Raw genomic sequence first — 27,593 nt, 5'->3', positions numbered from 1 at the left:
TAAGTTTTATAAAGGATGAGTTAAGAAAGTTTAGTCCTCAGTAGTTTGTGCTTTCAATGGGGAATCTATCAATGCTCATAACTATAATGTAAGGAGAACACAATGGCTCCTATAAATCAGAGACATTTCACAAGGAACCTGGAGGTATGGGAGAAGAAATGATTCGTTCAGACGGAGGGTTTCAGACAAACTTCAGCACGGATTTTTTTTCTTCCTCTTCTTATTTTTAAACTTTTGAATTATGCTAGAGGAGGATGAGTTCTGGAAATCTGGAGGCAGGAAATTTTGTTCGGGAAAACCTAGGTACTGACTCTGTCCTTCACCCCTCCTAGTCAGGATGCAGTTCTTGTTGGGAGGCTGATGAGTTTATTCACAAGCCCCAAGTGCCACTGTTTGTAAACATTCTTTTAAATGGAAGAAAACAGAAAGTCAGTTGAAAGGTAAGCCTGAGTAGTGGCCTAGTGAGAATGTGGCTGTTTTCTGCTAGAACTGAACCCAGGTGTGTTACTCATAGCTGTGAGTGCCAAGGTAAATCTGTGCCAGGGTGGGCTGCATGTGCTTTTGCTCTGTATAGCCACTGCCATTCAGTTAGGTTCTGTATCATTGGCTAAATAAGAGTAGGAACTATATCAGGCCAGATAGATCAGAAGTGAGTCTGTCTCGTCTGTCTGTGTTGGCTCTTCCTGCTTGTCTGTGACCTACTGACATGTTACACAATTAATACAAGAATATATTCCTATATCATTGTTATGATAAATAAGAAGTCCCTTCCTCAGAGGTAACCACTGTTAAAAATTTGGGGTATATTCTTCCAGACAATTTTCTGTGTACTTACATGTTTAAAGTACATACATATAGTTTGGGTTTTCTTCAGGGCAGATGGGCTCATATTGTGTTCATATCTTCTGTGTTATGTTTATTTTTAAAATTTAATGGTAACTCTTGAGTTCTTTTCTTGGCATATATTTAGGATTAGTTTGCTCTTTTTTTTTTTTTAATCAGTGTAGTATTCTATATTTATAATATAGGTATAACAGAATTTTTTTTAGCCAGTTCCCATTTGGTGTACAACTAGATATATTTCTCTTTTAGGAACAACACTGTAGTAAATATCTTTGTGTGCCACATTTGCATGAGTATTTTTGTAGGACATACTTCGAAGTGGAATTGCAGGGATATATTCATTTATAGTTTTGATAGATGCTGCCAAGTTGTTCTCCAAAAGCTTATATTACTTACACCCATATATATAGCAGTATGTGAAAGTTGATGAATAGATTTCAATAGGAGTGGAAACCCAAGGGGATTCTGTACAGATAAAGAAGCATGAGTAAAAGCATGGAGGCAGGAGGGCCTAGTAGATACAGTGAGGAAAGAGGGAGTAAAGAATCTGATGTAGAGTATAGGAAGGAAGGGGTTTGTGGAAGATGAGTCTACAAAGGTAGGCTGGACCAAATAACAAGTATTCTTTAATGTGTTGTTCAGAAGTTTAAACTTGAATGGACTGTGGAAGCCTTTCAAAAGGTTTTTTTCTTTTTAAAGATTTATTTATTTTCGGAAAAGAGAGACCATGCATGTGCGTGTGTGCGCAGGTGAGCACGAGTTGGGGGAGAGGGAGAGGATCCCAAGGAGACTCCCTGCTGAGCACGGAGCCTGTCTTGGGGCTTGACTTCAACCCTGAGATCATGACCTGAGCTGAAACCAAGAGTCGGACGCTGACTGAGCCACACAGGCACCCCCCCCACCCAGAGGTTTTACATGTGAGTTGTATTTCAAGAGCAAGAACTGTGAACGCTAGATTTTTGAGGATGGAGGAGATTGGCTATGAGGCTTTTAAAATGATCATATGCTATAATGAAGGCCAGGGCATTAGAAATGAGAGGAAGGAATCAGATTCAAGCAGTGGTACAGATTTAAAATCAGTTTGTAAGTCTTGGTGGCTTAGGATGAGAAGGTAAAAGATTGAATGTTGTGGCTCTCTGAGTGCATAGGTGGCACTTTTTATGAAGATAATAAAAATAGAATGAAAAATAGGTTTGGGAAAAATAAGGGAAATTTTTATTAAAATATAAGGAATAAGGTAAGTTACTATCCACTGATATATTTCTATAAGGTGTGTTCACTTTTTTATTGTGGTAAAATATACATCACATAAAATTTAAACTTTTAGCCGTTTTTAATTGTACGGTTCAGTGTTAACTAAGTACAACCATCACCACCATCCCATCTCCAGAACTTCTTCCATTTTCCTGAATTGAAGCTCTGAACTCGTTAAACAATAAGTCTCCGTTTCTCCCTACCCTGAGCCTTGATGAGTAAATTGGAAACCAAAATTTTGCTTTTCTATCTCTATGAATTTGACTTTAGGTACCTCATAATAAGTAGAGTCATAGAGTATTTGTCCTTCTGTGACTGGCTATGTCATTCAGCATAATGTCTTCAAGTTTCATCCATTTTAGGTAGCATGTGTCAGAATTTCTTTTTATGGCAGAATAGTATTCCATTTAGTATTCCACTATATGTATGTATATATTTTAAAATCTGTCCATATGCCATGGACACTTGGGTTGTTTTGGGTTTTTTTTGGGGGGGGAATAGGCCTTTTTTTGTTTTGTGATTAGAGTGTGAATACAATCAAATTGAGTTTGATGAAACTGTACAAACCATGGTACTTTTCTATAGGTCCGCTGTTAGGAAATAGTGTTTGCTGCCACAAAGATGAGTACAAAAGATCTTACTTTGTACAACTCACACATATCATGGCTATTGGAAGAATGACCTAAAATGCTTATCCTATGTGGGTAGACACCATAATGGTCAAAGGTGTAGCATAAACAGGAGAAGACCTGGGGTTTTTAATATAATGATTGGAATATTGTGAGACTTAAGCAATATGTACACAATTTTGCACATTTTGAAGTGCCCAAAACGGAAAGAAGGTGTTATAATAGATGTACTAGTCTGGTTGACTGAGGAATCAGTTTTTGAAAGAATTTCGAATTATCAGGTGGATGAAATAAAACAGCCCTGCACCTGATGAACTAACCTAAGTGATACAAGTTTTATAAAATAGGGTTGAATGAGTTGCCTCAAGAAGGTGTTACCTGTTAATAATGAAACTGTCTCCAAAATATTGATTCTTTGTCATAATAATTTTCTAACTGAAGTTACAATGAGAACAGAGGTGAGAATAAGTGTACGAGGGAGGTTCCTTTCTCTTTTTATTCATTACTCTCTAGAAAACACATACTCCCTTTCCTTGTTCTCTGCAGTCCATTACTCACTACCAGAGTTGTAATTGCGGGCCCATCTTCTGAATTGTGACTCCTTTTAATACATTTCAGCACAGTTCCATTTCAGGAAAATGTGTTGTTTCGGAACTCACTAATACATGCTTTTCCTTGATGTTCCTTTCTTTTTTATTTTATTTTTTTTAAGATTTTATTTATTTATTTGACAGAGAGAGACAGTGAGAGAGGGAACACAAGCAAGGGGAGTGTGAGAGGGAGAAGCAGGCTTCCCGCAAAGCAGGGAGCCCGATGTGGGGCTCAATCCCAGGACCCTGGGATCATGACCTGAGCCGATGGCAGATGCTTAACAGCTGAGCCACCCAGGCGCCCCTTGATGTTCCTTTCTTATCAAAACATATACCCACACATATTGCTGCACATCAAACTTTGATAACATTTGGCACTGGGAAATTGAAAAGCATGCAGAGAATACAAAATATAGATGAAGATGGAAATGGAAAATTAAAACAACAGATTAAAAGGAGTCTCTGGAGACTTAAACTAGTTCTTTCTAGGATGGCTAAAGTATGGGATAGCTCTTTAGCTTAATTTATTACTTTCAGCCTCTTTGTAAAAAGTAAGCTAATAGAAGGTAGTTGGTAATTTAAGCGAGATGCCTAGCATGTGGAAAGCAGTCCGTGAATGTTGTCTGTTAAATTTATTATTTCTAATCTATGGGTTTGAGACTGAGAAGCGTTGTAGTGGCTGGAGAGCATTAGATAATAATTTGCTGTTCTTTCCTGAAATGGCCTTGTTTTACCTCTACAGTGTTTGAATATGGACTTTCTCTCTTAGTCTCTGTAATTAGAGATTTTCTTAAGTATTCTTACCACAATATTATGTTTTATTTAATACTGACAAGTGCAGATGGCACAGGGGATGCGTAATTAAAATACTAAGATTATCAGAACACTCGTTTAATAAATAAAACTTCTACCTCCTCAGTTGTTTTTTTGTTTTGTTTTGTTTTGGTTTGGTTTGGTTTTTTTTAAAAATATCCAACTGCAGGAGAGAACTAAATAGACTAACTTGGCTGATCACATCTCGCTAGCCTTGGCAGAAAGCTCTGATAAACTGGAAAAAACTCTGTTAGAATATCTGAGCCTATCCAGTTTATTATGTCCAAACCAAACTACTGAAACCTCCCTCCTTAAATCGGAGGTCTTCCCCATCTCCGTAAGTAATTCCATCCTTTGGGTTGCTGAGACGAGAAGAAACCTTGGAGTCACCATTGCCTCTTCCTTTTTTCCGCTCCAACTCCACCATCGAGTGTGTGAGCAGATGTCACTTTGTCTTTAAAATATGCCCATAGTTTTTAATCACATGTGACGTGTCCACTGCTTTCAGTCTGGTGTAAGGCTCCATCCTCTCTACCTCCATAGGCACAGTGGCCGCCTAATTGGTCTCTGCTGCTGCTTCCCTTCTGCCTTACCATCTTTCTCTGCTCACCAGCCAGACTCCTGCTGAGCTTTCTTGGCTCAGATGTTGATCTTCATCAACTCAAAATTTAGAATAAAAAGCTGAAGGCCTTCGTGATCGGTGGTGTCCCCAAGAACATGTGCGTGCACACCCCCACCCACACTCACATACACTCACATAACGTCTCATTTAGTATCCTCCTATAGCCTCTGTGTTCCGCTAGCCATGCTTGTCTCCTGCTTCAGGATCCTTGGACCAGTGTTTATTTCCTTCGCATGGAATCCTCCTTTCATCACCTCTTTCAGATCTTGGCTCAAATATTACCTTAGTGGGGGCTTGTTTAAAATTGCATCCTCTCCTGTCTTTCTTGTCCTTACCTTCATAGCGTTTACCACCATATGAAATTCTTAATTACTCTGTTAACTCTGCGAAGGATTTTGGTCTGATTTGTGCACTGTAGTGTCCTTAGTACTTAAAAAAGGGCTTCCACATTGTAGTTGTTCAAATATTTGTGAAGTTAATGAATTTGTCGAGAAAGGAGAGACTGCTTGAAAGCGTGAATTAGAGCCACAGACTGGATCATCGCCCACATAATTGGAATAAACATTAAGTGTGAAATTTTTTTAAAGCAAACTTAAATCATAAGTGCTTTTTGAATATTAAAACATTCCTAGGAAAGTGGTTTATTTTGATTCTAGAATTGCGGCGTTCGCAGACATTGTAACCGATTACCAAGTTGTGTTTCCAAAGTCAGTAAATGTTTATGCATCCTCAGGTGGACAGTGTTTTAGATGCTTTCACTTATAAGCATTATTACTGCAGTTTTGCACTGGTGTTAGCCACAGAGAGACTGTGATTGGTAGGTTACATGTTCAGTAAGTTTCTAACCTATGATTCCTGACTCCAAGTCCAGAACTTGATCAGCACATACTTGTATCACTCATGATGATACACTCTTTTAAGTCATCAAACTTTACATTTTATTTTAAACAAAAAGAGCGGTAAGCAACTAAGCTGAAGGAGAAACAATAGAAACCCAGTTCACCCATAAACACTTTTATAAATATGTATATACATAAAAAGTACAAAGAAATTAGAGGTAAACTTGATTTAGTCTTTTTAGCAGTTCTTAGTTCCGGACTGAAAAGCAGCTTCTGTCAATTTGCTTGTTTTGAATAAATGAGTAGTAGGGTTTATGAGCTGATTTACTTTACTACTACTGCTTTTCCTTCCTTTACTTAGCACTTTTTTTCCGTTTGTTTTTTAAAGTTCAGTTAATTAACATATAATGTATTATTGGGTTCAGAGGCAGAGGTCAGTGATTCATCAGTCTTATATAATACCCAGTGCTCATTACATCAAGTGTCCTCATTAGTGTCCATCACCCAGTTACCCCATCCCCCCACCTTCCTCCCCTCCAGCAACCCTCAGTTTGTTTCCTATGGGTAAGAGTCTCTCATGGTTTGTCTCCCTCTCGGGTTTCATCTTATTTTTTCCTCTCTTCCCCTATGATCCTCTGTGTCTTAAATTCCACGTATCTGTGAGATCATATGATTATTGTCTTTCTCTGACTGACTTATTTCACTTAGCATAATACCCTCTAGTTCCATCCTCTTCGGTGCAAAATGGCAAGATTTCATTTTCTTTGATGGCTGAGTAGTAGTGCTCAGTGCTTTTGAACTACTGGTTTTTCATGTCCCTCTCAACTTTCCCCACCCTCCTACCTGTGGTCTCGCGGACAGGTAACAACTTGCGAACACCAGTCTGTTTGAAAAAGAGTAGTTGTATGTGTATATGCATGCGTGTGTGTTTTTATGGTTAAATTATACCTGTGTATACTGTGCGATCTAGAATTCTAGCAAAAATACGGAGGCGTATCGTGGTTGAACCCTGGGTGTTTGCTACTTTAAGAGTAGCAGCAGCATGAGAGCCTTGATAGAAGTTTTTATCAGTGTTACTGACGATTAGGATATACATTTTAAGAAAAGTGTTTTCCTAGTTGGGAGTTCCTCAAAAGTAAAATTAGCTGAATATTCCGTCTTTCAGAATTGCTGGATCACAAGTATCTTAGTTATTGAGCCATGTTGATCCTGAGTTTAGCCTCTTAGTTATATGTTCTGATGTCCCCTTGTCCCTAATTGGAAAAGGAATTACGGTTTTACTATCTGGATGGGAATCAGAATAGTTTATTATTCTTAGGAAGTTTCTTTGAAAGTTACTCAAAGTCAGGTTTAGCTTTAGATTTATAATCCTTTTTAGCATTGCCAAAACCTAGAGTTGAAATTCCTGGAATATATGATTTGCATACTTTTGATAGTGGTGGTTAATTTTCTGTCATTTTCCAAGTATTTGTTTGACAAAACTTATTTAAAATTCAAGTGTCCATAGAACACATCATGTAAATTATGTTATCTAATTTAAAAGACTTTGTTTCATCAATTCAGTTTTCAGTATTTTTCTTGTTAAACATTTTTTATAGATAATAAATCTATGAGAATTTATGTAAAAATACCCACTTGGCTCACATGTCTTACATTGTAGGCACTGAAAGTATTTAAAAGGTTTTTCGCTTCTGGTCTCACTTGTTTCATTTTTTCTCTCCTTTATTCTTCTATTATCATGTGATGTTAAAGTCTATTTCACACACTGCTCCTGCAGTTTAGGTGTGTGGGAGGGTGAGGTGAAATAGCATGTGCAAAGGTCCGGAGACCTGAAACACCATGGTGTGTTCTGAGAACTTTGTAAGTTCCAGTGTGGCTAGAACATACGTTGTCTTTGGGTAGGAAGAGACCAGCTTCTGAGACCAGGAAAAGACCCTGTGGGAATGCAGTTCTCCAGCTAAATACCAAACCCAGCAACCTGTATTCTTTCATACCTTTGTTAATTTTGTGTTCTTCTCTTGCCCAAACTTAATTTTTTTCAGAAGTAAGTCTGCCTAGGTATATGTTAAAGCTGGCAAATTTCTATATCACCTTTTAACAGTCTCTCAAATTTTTTCTGTTGAAATTTCTGGTGGTTTAAGAGTAAAGAGTAGGATTTAGAAAGAATAAAAAGGAATTTTGTGACAAAACAAAGACTTTTTTTGGAGTGTTTTCTGACCTTAGATTCTTGATTTAATGGGTAAATATTCTTGCTCCGTGTTTAGAAACATGAAGGACAAAAATAAAGGAAAACTTAAGAGTCCATGGTTTAGAAGGTGACCTGCTAGTTGTCATGAAATCAATTTAGTGGGTTACAACCAGCCTCTAAATAAATTTATGACAGGGATGCCTGGGTGGCTCAGTTGGTTTAGCATCTGCCTTCGGCTGGAATCATAATCACATTGTCCTGGGATTGAGTTCCACATCAGACTCCTTGCTCAACAGGGAGCCTGCTTTTTCCTCTGCCTGCTGCTCCCCCTGCTTGTGCTCTCTCTCTCTCTCTATCTCTCTGACAAATAAATAAATAAATAAATAAATAAATAAATAAAATCTTAAAAAAAATAAATTTACAACAGAATAGTGTATAGTTATATCTACTGGAATGTGTATCAGGTTGTTATGTAAAAATCTACTTTTGGGGGCGCCTGGGTGGCACAGCGGTTAGGCGTCTGCCTTCGGCTCAGGGCGTGATCCCGGCATTATGGGATCGAGCCCACATCAGGCTCCTCCGCTATGAGCCTGCTTCTTCCTCTCCCACTCCCCCTGCTGGTGTTCCCTCTCTTACTGGCTGTCTCTATCTCTGTCGAATAAATAAATAAAATCTTTAAAAAAAAAATCTACTTTTGATTATGGTAAGCAAAGTTTGAAAAACTCCTTAATATTTGTATATACTTTTAGCATTTCTGTCTGTATTTTAAAGACAGTCTGTTCATTCATTTACTCAGGTATTTGAGAACCCACTGCTTCTCTTTCTCACCTCATCTCCCATTCATTGGGGCACCAGTCTGTGCCAGATACTTACCTAAAGCCTTTACATGTATTAGCTCATTGTTTTCTTCCATTACAAGAAAGTCATTTTTATCCCAATTTTTCAAAAGGAGAAGCTAAGGTGCCTAGTGATTATTAACTTGCCTGAAATTGCATAGCTGCTAAGTTGTCAATCTGGGATTCAGTTCAAAACTAGTCAGTCCTCTTCAGAGCCCTTTTTTCTAACTACCAAGCTTTAAATAGTCACCTATGTGAGACACCTCTCTCAAGGCACTGTGATAAGTGCTGGAGATACGTCTGAAATGGTTCTTGATCTTGTGGAACTTAGATACTTATAAATGTATTTATAATCTTCTATGTTTGTTAAAATACGTAAATACATACAGCTATACCTAATGTGGGAAAACACAACATATGGTTAAGTAACCATATATAATTAACATATTACCATGTTTCAAATTTCAGTATTGTTGACTATAATTTCCATTGTATGGTTATACCATAATTTAACTATTCTTGTGTTGTCAGAAAGACATTCCCAGTCCGTTCTTAGTAAGTAATATTGAATGCATTCGTTATTGTCATTTCAGATTACTCTGTGAGGCTGTTTATAAAAGCATAAAAATTTCAAGTTACTGGAATCTGTTTCCAATTTTCTAAAGTTTATGCTTTAGCAGTAGTGCTGATCTACCTTCAAAAGCACTATATGTTAAATATTCAGTAGTTACAAAGCAAAATTCAATAGCCGAAAATGGTGTTCCATGTTAAACTGTCTTCTTTCAAAATCTGTTGTTCTTAATATTGTCATTGTAGCATGTATAAACCATCCCTAAATATTTTCTTTTATTCACTCGGATATTTGTGTGCCTACTGTGTTTTAGAGCATATCATGAACCTTCTTCTTTTAGTTGTCAATCATGTATCCAAAATGGGGTGTATAACATTTTCATGTACTCATATCATTGGTGCCTAGTGTGTTCCAGGTCCTTGGGAATTAGATGAGAGGTTTAGAAAGATAGAGACAGCAGCTACCCTCTTGGACTTAGCATAGTGAAGGAGGCTGTAACAAATTGCATGGAGATGTATTTGTCTCTTTTATAAGAAGTGAGATGTTTTGTAGACAGATGCATAGTCTTTAATACACATTAATTTTGAAATTGAAAGGTATGTGTTTGGGCATAAGAATTTCCGGTGGGCATTCCTATTATAATCCACTATTTGGGATACTAAAATCAGTTATACGGAAGGGTTAATGCTATTACTGATGAAGATATTTTTTTAAAAGACCCTTTAGGTTTTTTACGGTAACAGTTTGACTCTTAAATTTAATAATTCTGCAAGACTGTTTCAGCAATTTAAAAAATGGTTTCTTTGAGTCATCTAACTTGTTACAAACAGTGGCATGCAGTGTGGATGCATGGTTTCCATGCATGGTTTCCATTCAAATTTGAAGTTGCTTAGGAGTTTCCTGTCCTTAATTTGGGGGATTTTTTCAGTGCTTTTTGTTTCTGTTTTAGTTTAATAATGTTTTAAAGCACTGAAGGAAGCTGTCCATCTGCTTTTTTTGTTTTTGTTGTTCTGTTTAATTTTGTTTGTATTTTTAATTAGTGATAACCCAACTGAATGACCTCACCTCTGTCAGCTAATAAATTTCTCTTCCCGTGAGGCTAATACCAGTAGCAGTTTATGGGATAGGGCCCAGTTCGAAAAATGTGTCAGTATACCTTTTTTGTTTGTTTGTTTTTGAGTAGGCACCACACCCAACATGGGGCTTGAACTCATGACCCTGAGATCAAGAGTCACAGGCTCTGCCGACTGAGCCAGCCAGGCCGCCCCGGCAGTGTACCCTCTTAAGGAAAACACCTTTCATGCTTATTTTTGTTTGGTCACCTAAAATTTATATTGATAACTGCTGTGATTTTCAAGTCATCTTTAAAAGATCTTCAAGTGTATAACTCCACGAAAATACTAGATTTCATTTGTAGGAATCAAATGGAATTTCTGATTTTAGTGATTATATGTGATCCTAATTCTTAGTGCCTTTACTAAATTACTAAATGTGTATACAGTCTTGTTTTACAAATTCATTTACATACATTGACTGGGTTTTGAGTGAGACACATTTGTAAAATTAAATTATTGCTGTATCAGCCAGGTTGAAAAACAAATGTTAACTGTTGGACTTGATTTCTTCTGGAAGATAGATTGGCATAGCAGATTACTTAAATCTCTCTGAGCCTTGATCTCCTTGCTGTAAAAGGGGGCAGGCACCCTGTCAGTCTTAGGAATGGTAGATCAGGATGAAATAACATCAGGTGCTCAGCACAGTTCATGGCAAGTGAGCCTCAGTACCACCCCTTTTGCCAACGGTATTCTATGACAACATTGTAGTACAAAAGTGCTGATGTTTTGGGTAGAAGATCTAAATTTAAGTCCTAGTTCTTTTACTGCATGCTTTCTTGAATCAGTCACTTGACTAGAGCGTTCGTTTTCTCTTCTATAAAATGAGGTTCTGAAAATTAAATGATGTAAGAGCGAGTGCTTCACATCTAGGCTTTTTTCTTTATTGTCTAGCATATTTATTATAACTTGCTTTATTTCCCAGTAGTTGACATTAATTTTTATGTGCAAAGGGGAGGAGCTGTACTTCAGAACATGAACCTGATAGTTGGGTGGAGGATGCATTAATTTGGAGGAGCAGAGTGTAGGAAGCAATGCCAGTGTCCTTCCAGGTAGTTGTAATCCGTGAGAGGCTTCAAGCTGAAGTGGGAAGGGCCAGGAGGTTGCACTGAGAGGTAAAACAATCAGTTTGGAAAGATGGCTGTGGCTGTAGTGATTTCACGGGACCAGGTCTCTGGATTGTTTTTCATTAGTTTCTTCCTGCCTATTGTGGTAGAGTTCTTTCCTGTATGCGATCCGGCCACTATTATCACTTTCTGAATGGTGACCTACATTTTGTAATCTGCATTCCCCACAACCTGCAGTAAGTCAAAATTTTAGAAATACATAATTTTCTGATATTGTACTATGGAAAGGTTTTCATCATTTGAATCTACTTTTTCAAACAGGAAATAGTTCCACTTTCTCTTTAGGACATACTACTTTTTAGCTTTAGCTGGGAAATTGTCATTTTCCGTTTCTTGTCTGTTAACTTGACACAAGCTGTTCCACAGGCCCAGAGTATACCAGACTTCTCCCAGTGACTTTTTTTTTTCCCTTTGGAAGGCTTCTTATGGCTTGCTTATATTAAAAATTTCCTGATCAGTCATCCTAAAGTAATTTTAATTGCTTTATGACAAATGTATATGATAATTGATATCAATACAATATTGATAATTTAGCTTTACTATTGGTAATATAGCATGAGTATTCCTTCTGGTAGCTATTATAGAGCGCCAAACTTGAGGCAAAAGTAGAGTGAATTCTTAGATTTAAAATGTGACATACAAACTTCTTATCCTATCATTTTAAGACTGAAATGTTTTAAATGTTCTTGTATAACAAAGATGGGTTGGAGTGAGGAGGAAAGGGGGACAGACAGCCTGCCAAGGCGGTCACAGAGCCCCAGTACAATTTGATAGTTAGCCATCTATTGTTCATTGATATGCGCATACTCTTAATAGAGGTAAGCTTTAAAAATGGAGCTCCGTGGAATTTCAATTTAATGATTTCCAGGGAATTAAAATGATTCCGTAATATTAACATCAGGTGGGGCAGGACCCTCTGCTGTGTTTATTAATGAGTTCCCGTTTGTGCCGGGGTGTGGGTGATTTCCAGCTCTCATTCAACACAGAATGGAATAGTTGGTCAGTCAGAGACACCTACCAAGTGTTCAGACCTGTCTTTTAAGTTATTTTCATTTCTTCAGAAGAACTGAAGAATCTGTTGGGGCAAAGAGATTTGTGGGGTTTTGATGGATCTCCATAAGGCAAAAGCTGTCACTCCAGCCACTAAGATGTACTCCTCATTCATCTGAGGGTTCACATTAAAAATGACAGGGTGACATAGTAGCAGCAGCAGCCTCTTTGTTTTTCTTAGTCAAGGCAGCAGTTAACAGTGCACTAGTGGCTTAACACACCAACACTTAAGTCCTTATTTTTTGTTTTTGTTTTTAAGTTATTGAAATTATGAGACTATCATTCAAATGGAAGCATTGTAGTTCTTCGGAACCATTATGATCTCAAAAGGAAAGGAGAATGATACAGATACACTGGCTGAGGTGTTTTGAGGTGCATCGAAGTGTTCCAAGCTGTGACTTACCTTAACATGTTCTTGAAGTACCATGGCGTGGATTAAAAGGTATGCTTTAGAAATCTCTCAGTGACCCCAAGGTCATGGATAGAATGAACGCTCATGATTCTAAATTTAATTATCACATATTTTAAGAGATTTTGATATTTAGATTGTAGATATGGTTATGGATTTATGATAATAGTACTTTTTCTTTTGTTAAAAAAAAACCCCATATCACAAGCTTGATGAGTGATTTCTTCCTCCCTCCCCCTGCCCCCCTTTTGAGATACGGTTATAGAAGACACTGGGATAGGTATTTTCTCTGGATTTTAATAGTAATGGACTGTAATTTCTTTCACTAGTTTAGGTATTATTCATGTATTGGTCTGTAATTAGCTCTGTGGTTTATATCATAGACGAGTTTCTTTGCAGTGCGGTCATTTCGTGACCTGAATAGGAAATAGATAAATGCTTTAGTTGGAGCCTTAATTTGACCAAATAAAATAATTCTTATGTGGACCATTTATAGTTTATGCTTGTTTTTGACTTTTACAAATAATTTTTCCTGAGAGGAAAATGCATGGCTCCTTATTAACAGTGATTGTTGTTGCTTCACTAATTGTATGTATGTAATTAATCATTTATGTGTTTGTGGTATGTAGTCCCCGTTATTTGTGGTTGCTAATAGTGGTAATTCTGGGTTTCATATTACCCACTTAACTGTCAAAAATTGTTAAGGTTTTTGTGTTCATACATTTTATTTGATGTAGTCAGAAGCACTTTTTAATTATTTGAAATCTTGGAAACCTCCTAGTTTTGTACTGGGTGCTTGCTACTAAATATTTTCTTACCGATGGTGGAAGTAAATGAATGCAGGAAGAATGCAGAGTTTATTAATGTTATGTTAGGTTCAGAATTTTTTATCTTTTAGGTAACAAAGGAAAATATGGTGGGAAGGTAATGGTTTAAATCATGGATAGATTAATAGAAATACTCTAGTGCAGTCTGTAATTTTTATCACTTAGGCTGTCTTATGTTAAGATCCTTTTGATATGTCAGCAGTTAAATTCTAAATGGAATTTAGTTATTAAACCTAAGACAAAACAGCTTTATATTAAATTCCAGTCTCTAATGACAGCGATCTAATCAAGTTCTAGGTAAAGTAGGCTGCTTATTAACCAAGGCAGTCGTTCACTTCAATTAGGTATTTTATGTCTGATGGCACACAATAGCGTCTACTCTCCAAAAAAGACCTTTTCTGACATAATGGGTTGGAGATGATATTCAATACATTGTTTACAAAATGTAATTATAATATTTGCTACTTCAACTTAAAAAATCTCTTTTTGGGGGTAGCACTTGGGCATCTGTTTTAACTCCACAGAGGATTCCTGATGTGCAGCCAGGGTTGAGAACTCCTATGGGGTTATAGCTAAGTGGTTAAGAGCTTAGACTAGGGGACCAACTGACCTGTGTTTCAGATCTAACACCTAATTTTATTATTTTGACAGGTTGTAAAAATGATCTGGAAGAAAAGCTTAAATTTGTGTATTAGAAATATAACATAAATATAGACATACATAATTTACGTTAATACATTTTATATATGTGTATATAAAATATATGTATGTATCTTTATATAAATATCTGTCTATATCAATATATTATGCACCCAGTGCTGGGTAGGAAGCCAGTGTTAGACTAACAGTGGTGATGATTATTAAATGCCAGATCAGGAACCTGTTGTTTTTTTTGGCAGGGTGGGGAGAGTAGGGGGTGCTATTACATTTTTTTTTCTTAACTTGAGTCTTACACATTCTCATATGACCTTCCTAGAGCTAAATAAACAATCACTATTTGATTGATGTTTTCAGTTCTTTGGGCTTTTTCTCATCAGTGAAAGGTGGCCACTAGAGACCCGTAATTTATCTGTGGTCCTCTTATCCTGCTAGGTTGATTTGTCTGTGTCTAAAGCTATGTTTTTCAAATTGCAGGTTTCAACCCACTCATTAGTGGGTCAAGAAATCAATTTAGTGGGTTATGACCAGCATTAAGACACATATTAGAATAGAAAATAAAATAAAATACCAGAGTGCACTGAATGTAGAAAATTTTAAAAAATACTTTTCTTTCAAGTTTTTAAAAATTAACAAAATATATACCTATTTATGTGTATGTTGATTGGATTGTTTCAGTTCCACTAAGTGTATGCCTACCATAGTCACAGATGTCCCTCACAGGTGCTATTGGTTCTGTCTTGCCTTGCTAAGAAGTGACCAGGATGGGTTCTAGTTTTGGCTTGTAATGGTATGCTACGCTCTATATCAACGTCAAGGATCACCCTACCATCCTTTTAGTTTGAAGTGAAGGTTATTACTGGAGAGTATCTAAGGAGTAGAGGAGAATAGGAGAACATAATAACTGCTTTTGAGTGGAATTAATCAAGGCTGTTTTATCAAGTAGAGTGATCTAGTATACTGCCCCTTGGCATACATTCTGGTGTTTATCATCTATAGATCCATGTCTTTAAACTGCCAGTGGCAGCCCATTCGGGAGTCAATTTAATAAGTTGTTGCCTCCCCGCCCCTTAATTAAATAAAGCAGAAAAGAACAGAATAGCAAATGTCATGATTATATCCCACAATATGGTTTTGTAAAACTTTTATTTCAGGAGCATGTATATGTACTGAATTGCAGAGACCCAAGTTCTGGTAATGATCAGTTGAGAAACTGTATTAAACGCAGTCTTATAAATTGCGGTTGCTAAACTGACCTCAGTCAGAGAAGGCTTCAGATGTCTAAAGCAGGATTATCAGCTCAGTAGTCTTATCTCTGATGGTTGGTTATGATTGATTAGATGTGAGACCTTGTTTTTGTTTTTTGTTGTGTTGTTGGAGCCCCAGCTTGCCCTGGTATATATTTGTAAAGGCTCATAGGTAAGAAATTTAGAATATTTCCTAGTTGAGGAATTTATTCCCACTTTACATTGATGAAAGTGACCTCATACAATTAAAAAAAACCCCAAACCTGATAATATATACTAAAACCCACCCAATTCATTTTCCCAGTCCTTATATGTTAAAACTTTTTCATGTAATAGGTGCTTCTTTAACTCAGAAGGTAGATAAAAAGTTTAATGTCACAAAAAGATTAAGCATAAATCAGATATGACAATATTTTGGGTAGTTAAATGTTAGAGCTTTTATGTTTTTTGGATTAGTGCCTGTGCCTACTACAATGTCCTCATAACAGGCAGATATTTGTTTTACAGATTTATTGAAGATGATCACAGAGTTTCTGGTGAATATTTTAAAATAAATAAAGCTTCAAAGTAGGACAGTATCAGCATATGTATGTTTTAGGATTGTGTCTAAAATATAATTTCTTCCTCCCTAGAAAACAATAAAAGAATGAAGATTTCTGGTAAATTGTTTCATAGCAATGGAATTTGTATATTAGTTTTCTACACTTGGGAGTTGAAAAATGGAAGAAATCTTTGCCAGAATAGGATGCCAAAAGATGATAAGCACAATTCATCTTTCTCTGCAAGTTCTTGGAATCTGAGTCAAACATACATAGTTCCTGCTCTGAATTTTGTATGATATACTAAACTTAGAAATCATGTTTTGAAATTATAGAAGATAAAGTAATAACCACCCCCCCGCACCCGTCGATTAAGTACCCTGATGATTGCTTGTCTTTGCGCCGGAATGTACAGGTGTATGTTGCTAGTGGTGAAGGTAGAAAACAAGAGCCTATGGATTCTATTACTTTGTTTCCCCAAAACCTCCCACCCACCAGCTGACCTTGCCTTCTCCCAGGCTCTCCAGTTCTTTCTCCCCTTTTCAACAGCATTGCTTGCCTTTCATCATTATTTTATAGTCCCGTTACTACAACCTCATCACTTCCTACCTCATGCTGCTTGTCCTGTTGTGAGTGCAAGGTATCATGTTGTCACTTTGTGGTATTTGTTCTTCAAAACTGTGTCCCTTTACTTTAGTTATCATCATGCAGGAGAATGAGAACAATTTGTATTCTTTTTTGGGGGTAGATTTTTCTTCCTAAAGTGTAATTTAGGAAAAAACTAAACTACGTTCTAGTTTAGTTGGCCTAGGATGGAGATCTGTGGCCACAGATGGCACTCCAACCACATACCTAGGAGTAGAAGAAAGAGCAGATCATAAATTACTATGTTAATTATTAGATGTGGTTCCAGTATACTTTTGGTTACTAAAAACAAGTCAAAAACACTCTAAGAATGAAGATGAGCTGCTTCGAGAGATTTTTAAAAAGATGTTTTTGATTCTGAAAATAACAAAGTTTTAAAAATCTTTTGTATAAATGGTAGCATTGTTAGCATTGGGCACTTTCTCAAGCTAATTTATATTTCATTACTTTGAAAAACAATGCTATTTTGCATGTGCCTGGGATCTGGGATTTCTTATTAAAAGAATACTTTAGAATCCCGTCTCAAGCATGAACCTAATTGAAAAGTGGAATATGCTGTACCAGTAATTGTCATGAAAATCAGGGACTGTCTTCCTTTTCAAAAACACGATGAAGTTGGTTTAATTTTTAAACATTTATTTATTTTAGGTTTAGGGGAGGAGAGAGTGCACAGGAGCGGGGGCGGGGGGTGAGCAGGCGGAGAGGGAGAGAATCGTAAGCAGACTCTGCACTGAGCACAGAGCCTGACATGGGGCTCGATCTCACCACCCCAGGACCATGACCTGAGCTGAAATCAAGAGTTGGAGGCTTAACCAGCTGAGCTACCCAGGCACTCTTATTTTGTAACATTGAACTGGTACGCAATTATGAGGAGAATATTATGTAGGTGAGCCGGAAAATGTAACTTAAATGAGGAGTACAGTTTTCGTTATGGAGCCCTTATCTGCAACGTAGCGGGGTTCTTACCTATCAGAGTGAGTGCACTGCAGATACAATAATGGCAGCTTTCATTGCCCCCACAGGTCTTCAGGCATTGCTTTAACAACTATCATGTCAGCATATGATCTTTAAAAATAATGACTGGAAATGTACTACTTTGGAAAATACTGATCAGAAAGGACAACTGCCTCCCCCCCCCCCCCCCTTGATTATCTGTTATAAGGAATCCTGGGGAGGAACTCTTGGGGTGATCGGGTAGGACAAAGAGCATTTTCAAAGCACTTACTTTGGTTGAGTGCTTTTGTGTTTCCTTACAACAGTGGCCGGACGAAGGTGATTAAAAATGTGCCAGAAGTGCTCATGGTAGCAGCTAAGCAGGTAGATTAATCAAGTATGCATGAAATTTAGCTTTATTAAAACTCCTTTTTGGTTGAAATTCCTGCGGAAAAAGTAATCTGTGAGTGAGAAGTTGTGACCTGGGGCAGGGACGGGGCAAATGCAGGTAACATTATCAAACAGGGATGACTTGGAACAGGTAAAACCCACTCAAAGTACTTTTGAAATAAAAGCTGTTGCTTGTTGGGAACCAATTTTCAATCCTCCCCTCTCTACCCCTGCAGTTACACACTTTGTTTTGCTGACTCCTATATCCCCTGCTCCAAGACTGTAACTAGTCATAGCAGGTACTTAGTGACTATTTGTCAAATGAATGAACTTTTGGTAATATAGGTTGTTAAGACATGCATCTGTCTTGCCATGGCAGTTTACCAGTGGTGAGAATGAGTGGATATATAAGGAAGTAGTCACATTTGGCATGATTGTAACTTCTACAGTTTTGTCATCAGTGAACTCTTCTGTGAGTTAGAATGTATATTAAACACCGAGAAAATCTTTGGGCACCCAGGTGGCTCAGTGGGTTAAGTGTACGACTTTTGATCTCACCGCGTGTCTCTGAGATCTCAGCGTCGTGAGTTTGAGTCCCGTGTTGGGCTTCACGCTTAGGTGTGGAGTTTACTTTTGAAAAAAGCAAGAAAGTCTTGGGTGCATGATAGCTAACGTTTAATGGGTATTGGACTTACAAAATGCCACCTCCACCTCTCCAGGTTTTTAAAATTAACATACGTGTTTTACATATGTGGAGACTGAAGCCCTAGAATAACTGTGAAAGGGCTAGAGTGTTTTTTTTGTTGGAAAGACCAGGACTTTAGGGGAACAAAAGTTGGAAATAGTTTATACAGTAATTCAACAGATTTTTCTCACAATGGTAGATCTCCAAGTGTGAGATTTTTTTTATAGGGAAAGAATGATTGTGATCTGTGCTTGCATCCCACAGAAGAAAAGCTCTGTATTTGAACTAAAACATTTCCATATTTGGGATTGACCAGATTTAGTTAGGAGGTGGACAATTGCCCTTTTATGGCTGCTAGACACTCCATTGCTTTTATTTCTCTTCAACTTGGTGGCTCTGGCACTTCCTCAAGCAATCCTTTTCTCTGCTTTTTTACTGCTGTCTTGCATTCTGGTGTTATCTCTTCTCTCTTCCCTTCCTACCTTACAAGCCCTTCCCTTCCTCATTTACATGCAACCTGAACAAACAAGAACATTTGTTCTACATTCCTTCTATTTAAAATAATATGTGAACAGTGCTTTCGAGTCCAAAAATTGGGCAGACCAAGTGAGAAATGAGGATGTTATGAAAATAGTAGAAATATAGGTCCTGGCAAGTTGTCCAAAAGTCAAGAGGGCTGATCCAGGACAAGTAGTGTTCCTCTTTCAGATTAAAAGATTTGTTGAGTATAATGACCAGACTAGTAGGATTAATTCTTGAGGAATATTAGAATGAAACCAAGGCACTGAGGGATAACCAGGAAAAAAATCAAAAATCAACAATTTGAATGACCCCCCCTTTATTTTATTTTATTTTTTTAAGATTTTATTTATTTATTTGACAGAGACAGCCAGTGAGAGAGGGAACACAAGCAGGGGGAGTGGGGGAGGAAGAAGCATGCTTCCCGCAGAGGAGCCTGATGCGGGGCTCGATCCCAGAACTCCGGGATCATGCCCTGAGCTGAAGGCAGACGCTTAATGACTGAGCCACCCAGGCGCCCCTGAATGACTCCCCTTTAATTTTGGTTTTCATTCCAAAGTTCAAATTTATACTTAGAATTAAGGATCTAATTTTAATCTTAAACTTTCCTTCATACCTAAGAACCACCATCACTTTTAAAAAAGCCCAGGAAGTTAATGTGTTAATTGCATCATTTTGTTGACTTATACATAGTGGGTCTTATATTAGTATTTGATTATTGATATTACAGTGAAAAACTGCCTGGGTGAAATTGCTGGAGACCTATACCTGGTATATATGTTTTCCTTTCAGTTAGTTTGTAGACTCATCAAAACTACATGAAGGAACGTGGACTTGTAAGGATCTCTTTTCAGGTGTATTGTTTATAGCTCCATTTAGATCTTGATGTCACTTACACAATCTGTCAGAATCGTGGATTACCACGTTTTTGAAGTTGTCAACATGCTTCATTAAAGAACATTGCTATTGTTAATCAAGTAATAACAGTAACCTATAGCAGGACACTGTCCTGGGTGGGAAATATAGTTTAATGAAGGTAAGGAAATTTGTCATCATTGTAGTCTTTGGACTTGGGTGAAATAGTTCCTTTTTCTCTGCATCGTAAAACTTGTAAATTTAATATCAGCTTATTTGGGAGACTATATATAATTTTTTTCTCCAATGTAGGAAATAATTTATTAATTTTAGATTGGTTTGTTCATAATTATTGTTTAATTCAAAATAGTCTAAATAATATTAGAGTGTAAGAGCTACTGTTCCATAATTTTTTTCCTGTTGCCTTTTTTTCCACATATGACTTGCTATTCTGATTTATTGGTTTAGTGAACACATACCGTCTATGGGCTTATATTTGAGAACTTGATGTTAATACTGTACACTCTTGAGTCAACATTAATGTGAATAATACAGGCTTATAGCTTTGGCCGTATTTCTCTGATGTACCCTTCTGCTTTTTTTTTTTTTTTTAAAGATTGTTCAGCATGAAAGTTATGGCCTAAAAAAAATAAATCCACTGTGCATGTTTAATTTATTGTGGAAACAGGTTGGCATTTTTTCCATTACTGGGATATTTAGTTACAATTCTTTGAAGGCTCTGGATTCTACTAATCCCTAGAGCTATTAACACATCAGATTTCCCTGGTTTATTTAACCTTATGCTATTGTTTCATATTCTCTCATCTTTGGGATTCAACAGTTTTGGTTTGCTGAGAAATAGTTTACAGGTTAAAAAGTGATTTTTTCTGAAACGTTAAATTTTCATATGATATCATGGTTTGTTGAATGGAAAAAGCAAATAGGGATTAATTTTTCAGTGAAGGGGGAGGGGGAGTCCTGATTTGGGGAAGGCAAAGAAGATAAGCAGTTTAAGGACCAGAGGGTGGGTCTCTTTATCTTGACGTTAATATGGTTGGTATGTAATCAGAAGTAGGGGAAGGTCCTACCTTGGGACTTTCTGAGCTTCAGTTTTCCTTTCTAAGTTTGAAATAATGCCTTCCTCTCAGGATTGTTAATGAGATTAAATGAGAGCATATATAAGGAGATACATTCTGTTTGTTGTTATCTATTTTTCTCTTCTGATATATGAGGCCAGTTTAGGAAGCTGTGGATATAAGTAGTAACGACAGCTTCATCTAACCTTACAGAATCAGGGAATGGAAATATAGAAGATATTTGAAAAACAGTTGGTAGCATTAGTCAGTGAATTGCTTGTGACAGAAGGCAAGAATGAGAAGAGGTGAATAATACTCATACTGTAGAGAAGAGAAACTGCATGTCTTTTGGGAGCACGCAGGTATGGAAGCTGGTGAAAGGAATGTTAAAAATTAAGTTGCTACAGTGGAGTTTAAAGAAAACCTATCCATGGGGCGCCTGGGTGGCTCAGTCGTTAAGCGTCTGCCTTCGGCTCAGGGCGTGATCCCAGAGTCCTGGGATCGAGCCTTGCATCGGTCTTCCTGCTCCACTGGGAGCCTGCTCCTTCCTCTCCCACTTCCCCTGCTTGTATTCCCTCTCTCTCTGGCTGTCTCTCTCTCTGTCAAATAAATAAAATCTTTAAAAAAACCCCAAAAACCTATTGTCCTATTTTCTCGTTAGACAATTGGATGTCAGGTAGTGACTGGACAGTTAATTAGTAAATTAATCCTAACAACAGCTTTGCAGTTTGCATAATTTAAATTCATAACACAGCAAAATATGGAGTAAATACATAGCATGAGTAACGCAAATGGTGAGAGTTCAGCCTGCATCTATGAAAGGCCTTATCCTTGTTTTCTTCATTGCTATCCCTTAACTCACAAAGCTTTTGCACCTGGATTAATGCTTCACCATCGTTAAGTTACTGATGAACGAGCGGAGGAGCCTGATGTGGGGCTCGATCCCAGAATGCTGGGATCACGCCCTTAGCCGAAGGCAGACGCTTAACTACTGCGCCACCCAGGCGCCCCTGATGAACGATATTTTTAATCACTTTATGGTCATTCTCAATTCAGAACCTTTCCTTCGTCTGTGTTGGGCAGAGGCCGCTCAGATGATTGTTAGAGTGTCAGGTTGCTTATAGCACCACCCAGGGCAAAGCAGTTTGCTGTTAGATTGCACTATCAACCCTTGTACACCTGTCTTGTGTATTACTTTTCAGAGACACCCCCCCCAACCCCCAACCCCCCTGCCTGGCCTCCTGTGAGACTTGCGGGAGCAGATACTGGCTGCTTGGCCTGTGTTTTTGGCCCTAGGGATGCATGAAGGCAATGTGACAGGTTAATGGCTCAGATATACTTTGGCAGAAAGCCATTCTTTAAGCTTTGAGTTGTGGTTAAGACCACTTCTTCAGAGTGGTTTTGGCGTTACCACAAATGCAGGTTTATTATAACATGACATGTGATAACGGAAAGCAAAGTTACAATTCGGAAGAAATACCGTTTTGGGTATTAACATTCAGGCAGAGAGGTATTTCTTTATTCATGTAATGGTGTTATAAAAAACATTTTGGAGGGGCACTTGGGTGGTGCAGTCGGTTAAGCATCCAACTCTTGGTTTCGGCTCAGGTCATGATCTCAGGGTTGGGATAGATCCCTGCGTGGGGCTCTGCACTGAGCAGGGAGTCTGCTTGGGTTTCTCTGTCCCTCTGCCCTCCCACGTGCATGTGGGGACATGCAAATGCTCTATCTCTCAAATGAATAAATCTTTTTAAAAAACCATTTTGGATATCTCTTCCCCATTCCGAACATATAAATTTTGATTTTATTATTTGTTTATTATAATTCTCCATTTTAAATCAGTGTCCTATTTTATATATTTTAAAATGATAATTGCCATCTTTTATTTTGCCCTTAGGGAAAGGATTCTTTGAAAGTGCTTAACTCCTTTATAAACGTGAGTCATGGGGACGCCTGGGTGGCTCAGTCAGTTCAGCATACTTTTATCTCCAAGGTTGTGGGGTCCATCACTTCCCCTGCCCCCCAGCAATGGGTTCCCAAGGAGTCTGTTTCAGATTATCTCTCCCTCTGCCCCTCCCCTGCCACTTGTGTGTGCGCTCTCTTTCTCAAATAAATAAATAAATAAAATCTTTAAAAAAAAAATAAACCTGAGTCATAGCCTTACTTTTCTGCATTAGACTTTATTTTGGCTATCCTGTCCATAAATGTTCTGGTCTGGGTTATTTAAAAGGCAATGCACTGCTGAATTCAAATACTTTAGAATACCAAGCTGTGTGTTGGAGATTTGGCTATTTAAGAAATTGACCAAACATGGCTTGATGGAGGGTGGGCTAGTACTGTGTGTGTATAATTTCTACCAACAGAAAAAAGAACGTAGAACCTCTTTGTTAACTGAAGATGTCTGTGTAGATTCTTGGTCCTTTTCAACTCAGGAAAAAAAATGTATTTTGTAGAATTATGGTTGATAGTGTAAATCGTAGAGTCATGAGACTCTTGTAGTTCCCAGTGTAGTTGTAACATTTGCCCTTGTGCAGGGGAAATGTAAGAGTAATTGTCCAGTTAATGACACACATATATGTGCACACATGTCTGTATGTGTATAGCAGCTGAGATATGGCTTTAGTTGTCTTTAGATTTACTAAATTTTATGTATTTATAGCTTTAGACAGCATTTTTTCACTTTCTAGTATTCAAAGAAAAATTTATCCTTTATCTTTATAAAATTTAGTCAGTAGCTGAAGTATTGGGAGGGTAATGAAAGACGGTTTCTGAACTTTGAGGTTTTTTGTTGACCCCTCACTGAAGCAAACCAAATCTTGTATCAGAATGTTTTAGAATCAGTTACTGCACTTGAAGATCCTGTCATAAAAATTCATACCCCAGGCTCAGTTGGTTAAGCATCTGTCTGCCTTCAGCTCAGGTCATGATCCTGGGCTCTCTACTCAGTGGGGAGTTGGCTTCTCCCTCTACTCTGCACCACCACCACCACCCCACCCCCCCTGCTCATTCTCTGTCTCTCAAATAAATAAAAAATCTTTTTAAAGAAAATTCATACCTTGGGCACCCTTTTCACATGTTAGTATCCAGAATTGAACTGTAATTAAATTCTGTCTTAATGCAGAATATGGAAAATAATGAACAAAGTTCACGTTCTGTTTTGTTCAAAATAAGTTATGTTTTGAAAAAAAATTTACCATTATGTAAATTGGGCAAGGTGGTTTCTTAGCTCATTTCTTCATCTGTGTAATGAGGATAGTAGCACCTACCTTATAAGACTGGTATGTATATGAAGTTGAGATATGTGGGCACAGTTCCTAATGCCAGCCCTCTACTGGCTGCTATTACAGTTTAATCTGTATGGATAAGGGACCATGTTTCTTATTTGTTGCCATATGTTGCAAGTCTAGTGCAGTGCCTAACACACAGTAGGCACTTAAATATGTGTTAAATGGTTAAAATAAAAAGGAACCAGAATCTAGGAAAAACAATTATACCATTCTCTCCCTCCTTCCTCTTTTCAGTTTTAGATGAGAAAGACAAAGGAAGCCAATTTTAAGATTAATAATGGGAGCATTCCAATCCTAGTACATATTCAGTATTTTTTCCATGACACTATGTAATTAGTGATTTTTTTTTAGAAGACATAATCTTGTGATAGGTTATTTGCCAAACAGAAGACCACAGATGATCCTAATTCTTGCCTACTAAGTAGGAGAGAAGATTGTTGGAATATCTGATCTGCAGTTTGGATGGAGAGGGAAGAAGACCACTGGCATAATATTTAACTTTTCTTAATGTGGAATACATACATCTTAGAATGGTGTAGCCAAGGACTAGAAATCACTGCCTTATAAAATTTGGATATTAAAATAAAATTTGAAGACAATAGGAATGATGTCCAGGAAAGAACTTTTTTTTCTCAAAACCAGCCATTCATGCAAAAGTATTAAAGATATGGGGCGCCTGGGTGGCTCAGTCGTTAAGCGTCTGCCTTGGGCTCAGGGCATGATCCCGGCGTTCTGGGATTGAGCCCCACATCAGGCTCCTTCGCTGGGAGCCTGCTTCTCCCTCTCCCACTCCCCTTGCTTGTGTTCCCTCTCTCGTTGGCTGTCTCTATCTCTGTCAAATAAATAAATAAAATCTTTAAAAAAAAAAGTATTAAAAATACGTATATTTATACACACACATACACACAAATATTTTTCTAAATATAATAAACCTACAAAAACAAAGCACACAAATTGTAAATGTACAATAAAGTGAATTTTCACAAAGTGAATACACATGTGTGACCATTGTGCATAGATGCAGAAAGAAATTACCAGCTTCCTAGAAGCCCCCTTGTAGCCCCTTCTAGTCTTAGTCTGTGTACCGCTCTTTTGAAGGTAACCTGTATCCCGGTGAACACTGCAGATGAGTTTTGCTTGTTTTTGAATTTCATATAAGCAGAATTATACAATTTTGTACCTTTTTGAGTATGGCGGCTTTTGCTAGTAATCAGCTGATCACATCTGTGGCAATAGTTCACTTTGCTGAATAACACTCTATTGTATGATGTTCTATAATTTGATCCTTGACGATGGCCTTTTGGGTTGTTTCTGGTTTTGGGTTATGTCTGATGATGCTGCGGACATTCTTGTACATGTCTTTTGGTACCCATTTATACACATAATATGGTTATGACGTTTTTACTGCTTTTGAACTTAATCAGCAGTAATAATCACAAGTCAGCAAGCATATATTGGAAACTGCTGTCAGTCATCTTAGCAGTATCACTACATTCTCAGGTGTACTTTTATTAAGGAAAAGGCATGGACCTTTATGTACTGCCTAATTGCATGGTACTGCTTCGCAGGCTATTCTGTTCCATAGGCAGAGTCAGGATTAATTTAGGAAGAGACCCATTGGACCTGACTTTTACAAGGAAACATTCTTTTCCTACTTCTCCTATTTCCTTCCATGTGATATGTAATGCTTGGCCTCTCTCCACCGTGTTTATACTTTGATTCCTCACCACATACATGGAAAATTTTATTTTTAGAGTGTTAGGACTCCATATAGAATCCAACTTTAAAATTGCAAGGTCTTTTGGCTTAATAGTTACTTTTTTTTTTTTTTAACTGAAAATTACCTATGTTTCCATAGTTTGTTAATTCTTTGGAGGCAGGAACTTACCCTGAGAAATCTCCTGAAATGTAACTTACTTGTCTTCCTCATATCTTTTCCTACTAAAATCTCCTTGGCCCTTTTTGCTGTAGGTAAAGCTTCCCTAACAGAAATCACTGACGGTCACTTCTTGGGGTTCTGACCTATCTCAGTGCCAAATACCTCTTGTTCACTTGTCCTAGGCAGTGGTTAACATAACTAGAGCCCTTTCCGGACAGATGTTTTATACACTAAATGTTGTGTGTATTTCCAAGAGTAGAACCTGTGAAGAACAGGTGAAAAAATCCTGTTACAGATGGTTGTATACCTCTATGCCCCCCCCCCTTTTTAAAGATTTTATTTATTTATTTATTTAGAGGGAGAGCACACACAAGAGCAGGAGTAGGGGGGAGAGGACTCTGCAGTGAGCATGGAGCCCTCCTCAGGGCTCGATTGTACGATCCTGAGATCACAGCCTGAGCCAAAATCAAGAGTCCAATGCTGACTGAGCCACCCAGGTGCCCCACTCTTAGGCTTCTAAATTTCATTTTAGGTAGGGGGGAAATGTCTTACTTTTGCTGGCTGCTGCTGCTTTCCTTCCCTCCCTGCCTTTCTCCCTTGTCTCACTAAGGTTGCGAGGAATATTTAAGAGATGAGAGAAAAGTTAATACCTCTTCTGATTAATACCAGATTTATTTCTTCTTGCAAAAAAATTTCAATTGACCACCTAGACTTGAAAGAACTGACAACCTTAACATGTCTGACAGAAAAGTTGTAGAGAGGAGAAAAATCTTCACTACTTATAATTTGAGGTGGGGGTGAGAAATAAGAGGGGAAGGACGTGGGAGAAAACTTTGTGACTTTATCTCATATACAAGCCAGTTGTCCATGATCACTTATGGATTTTCTATGAAAGATGTTTAGTCCTCAACAGTTTTTGATTGTTGCTTGCATGCTGTCTGGGCTGCCCTTCCTTGAAAGGTGTAGATTCTCAGATAAACTTTCTTTCCTTTTGTATCTTTGCTTTAATATTAGTAGGAACCATTTGTGTGTGTGTGTGTGTGTGTGTGTGTGTGTGTACACACGTGTACTTTTTCTCTTTATATATACATATGCTCCTCATTTCTTTTGTTTGTTACTTGTCTGTTTTTAAGTTGCTAGGCAGCTGTCACTTGACCTGGTAGTAACATAG

General features: G+C 37.7%; 1 protein-coding gene across 6 annotated transcripts in view; it reads left to right on the top strand.

Annotated features, from left to right (window-relative positions):
* The window catches only part of RBPJ (recombination signal binding protein for immunoglobulin kappa J region), a 214,694-nt gene that overhangs the window by 136,243 nt on the left and 50,858 nt on the right, over window positions 1-27,593 (top strand). For 2 of the 6 annotated variants that reach the window (XM_045799268.2, XM_045799266.2), the window contains exon 2: window positions 12,734-12,916. The exons of the other annotated variants lie outside the window; for them this stretch is intronic. In XM_045799268.2, coding sequence (XP_045655224.1) covers window positions 12,900-12,916 — 17 coding nt within the window. In that variant the 5' untranslated portion in view covers window positions 12,734-12,899. The remainder of the gene's footprint in view (window positions 1-12,733; window positions 12,917-27,593) is intronic. 6 annotated transcript variants of the gene reach the window in all.

Source organism: Ursus americanus, chromosome 8 (genome assembly GCF_024610735.1).
Source record: "Ursus americanus isolate L20-20 chromosome 8, mUrsAme1.1.p, whole genome shotgun sequence".
Lineage (NCBI taxonomy): Eukaryota > Metazoa > Chordata > Mammalia > Carnivora > Ursidae > Ursus > Ursus americanus.
The sequence above is the reverse complement of the archived record's forward strand: the minus strand, read 5'-3'. Positions and strand labels throughout refer to the sequence as shown.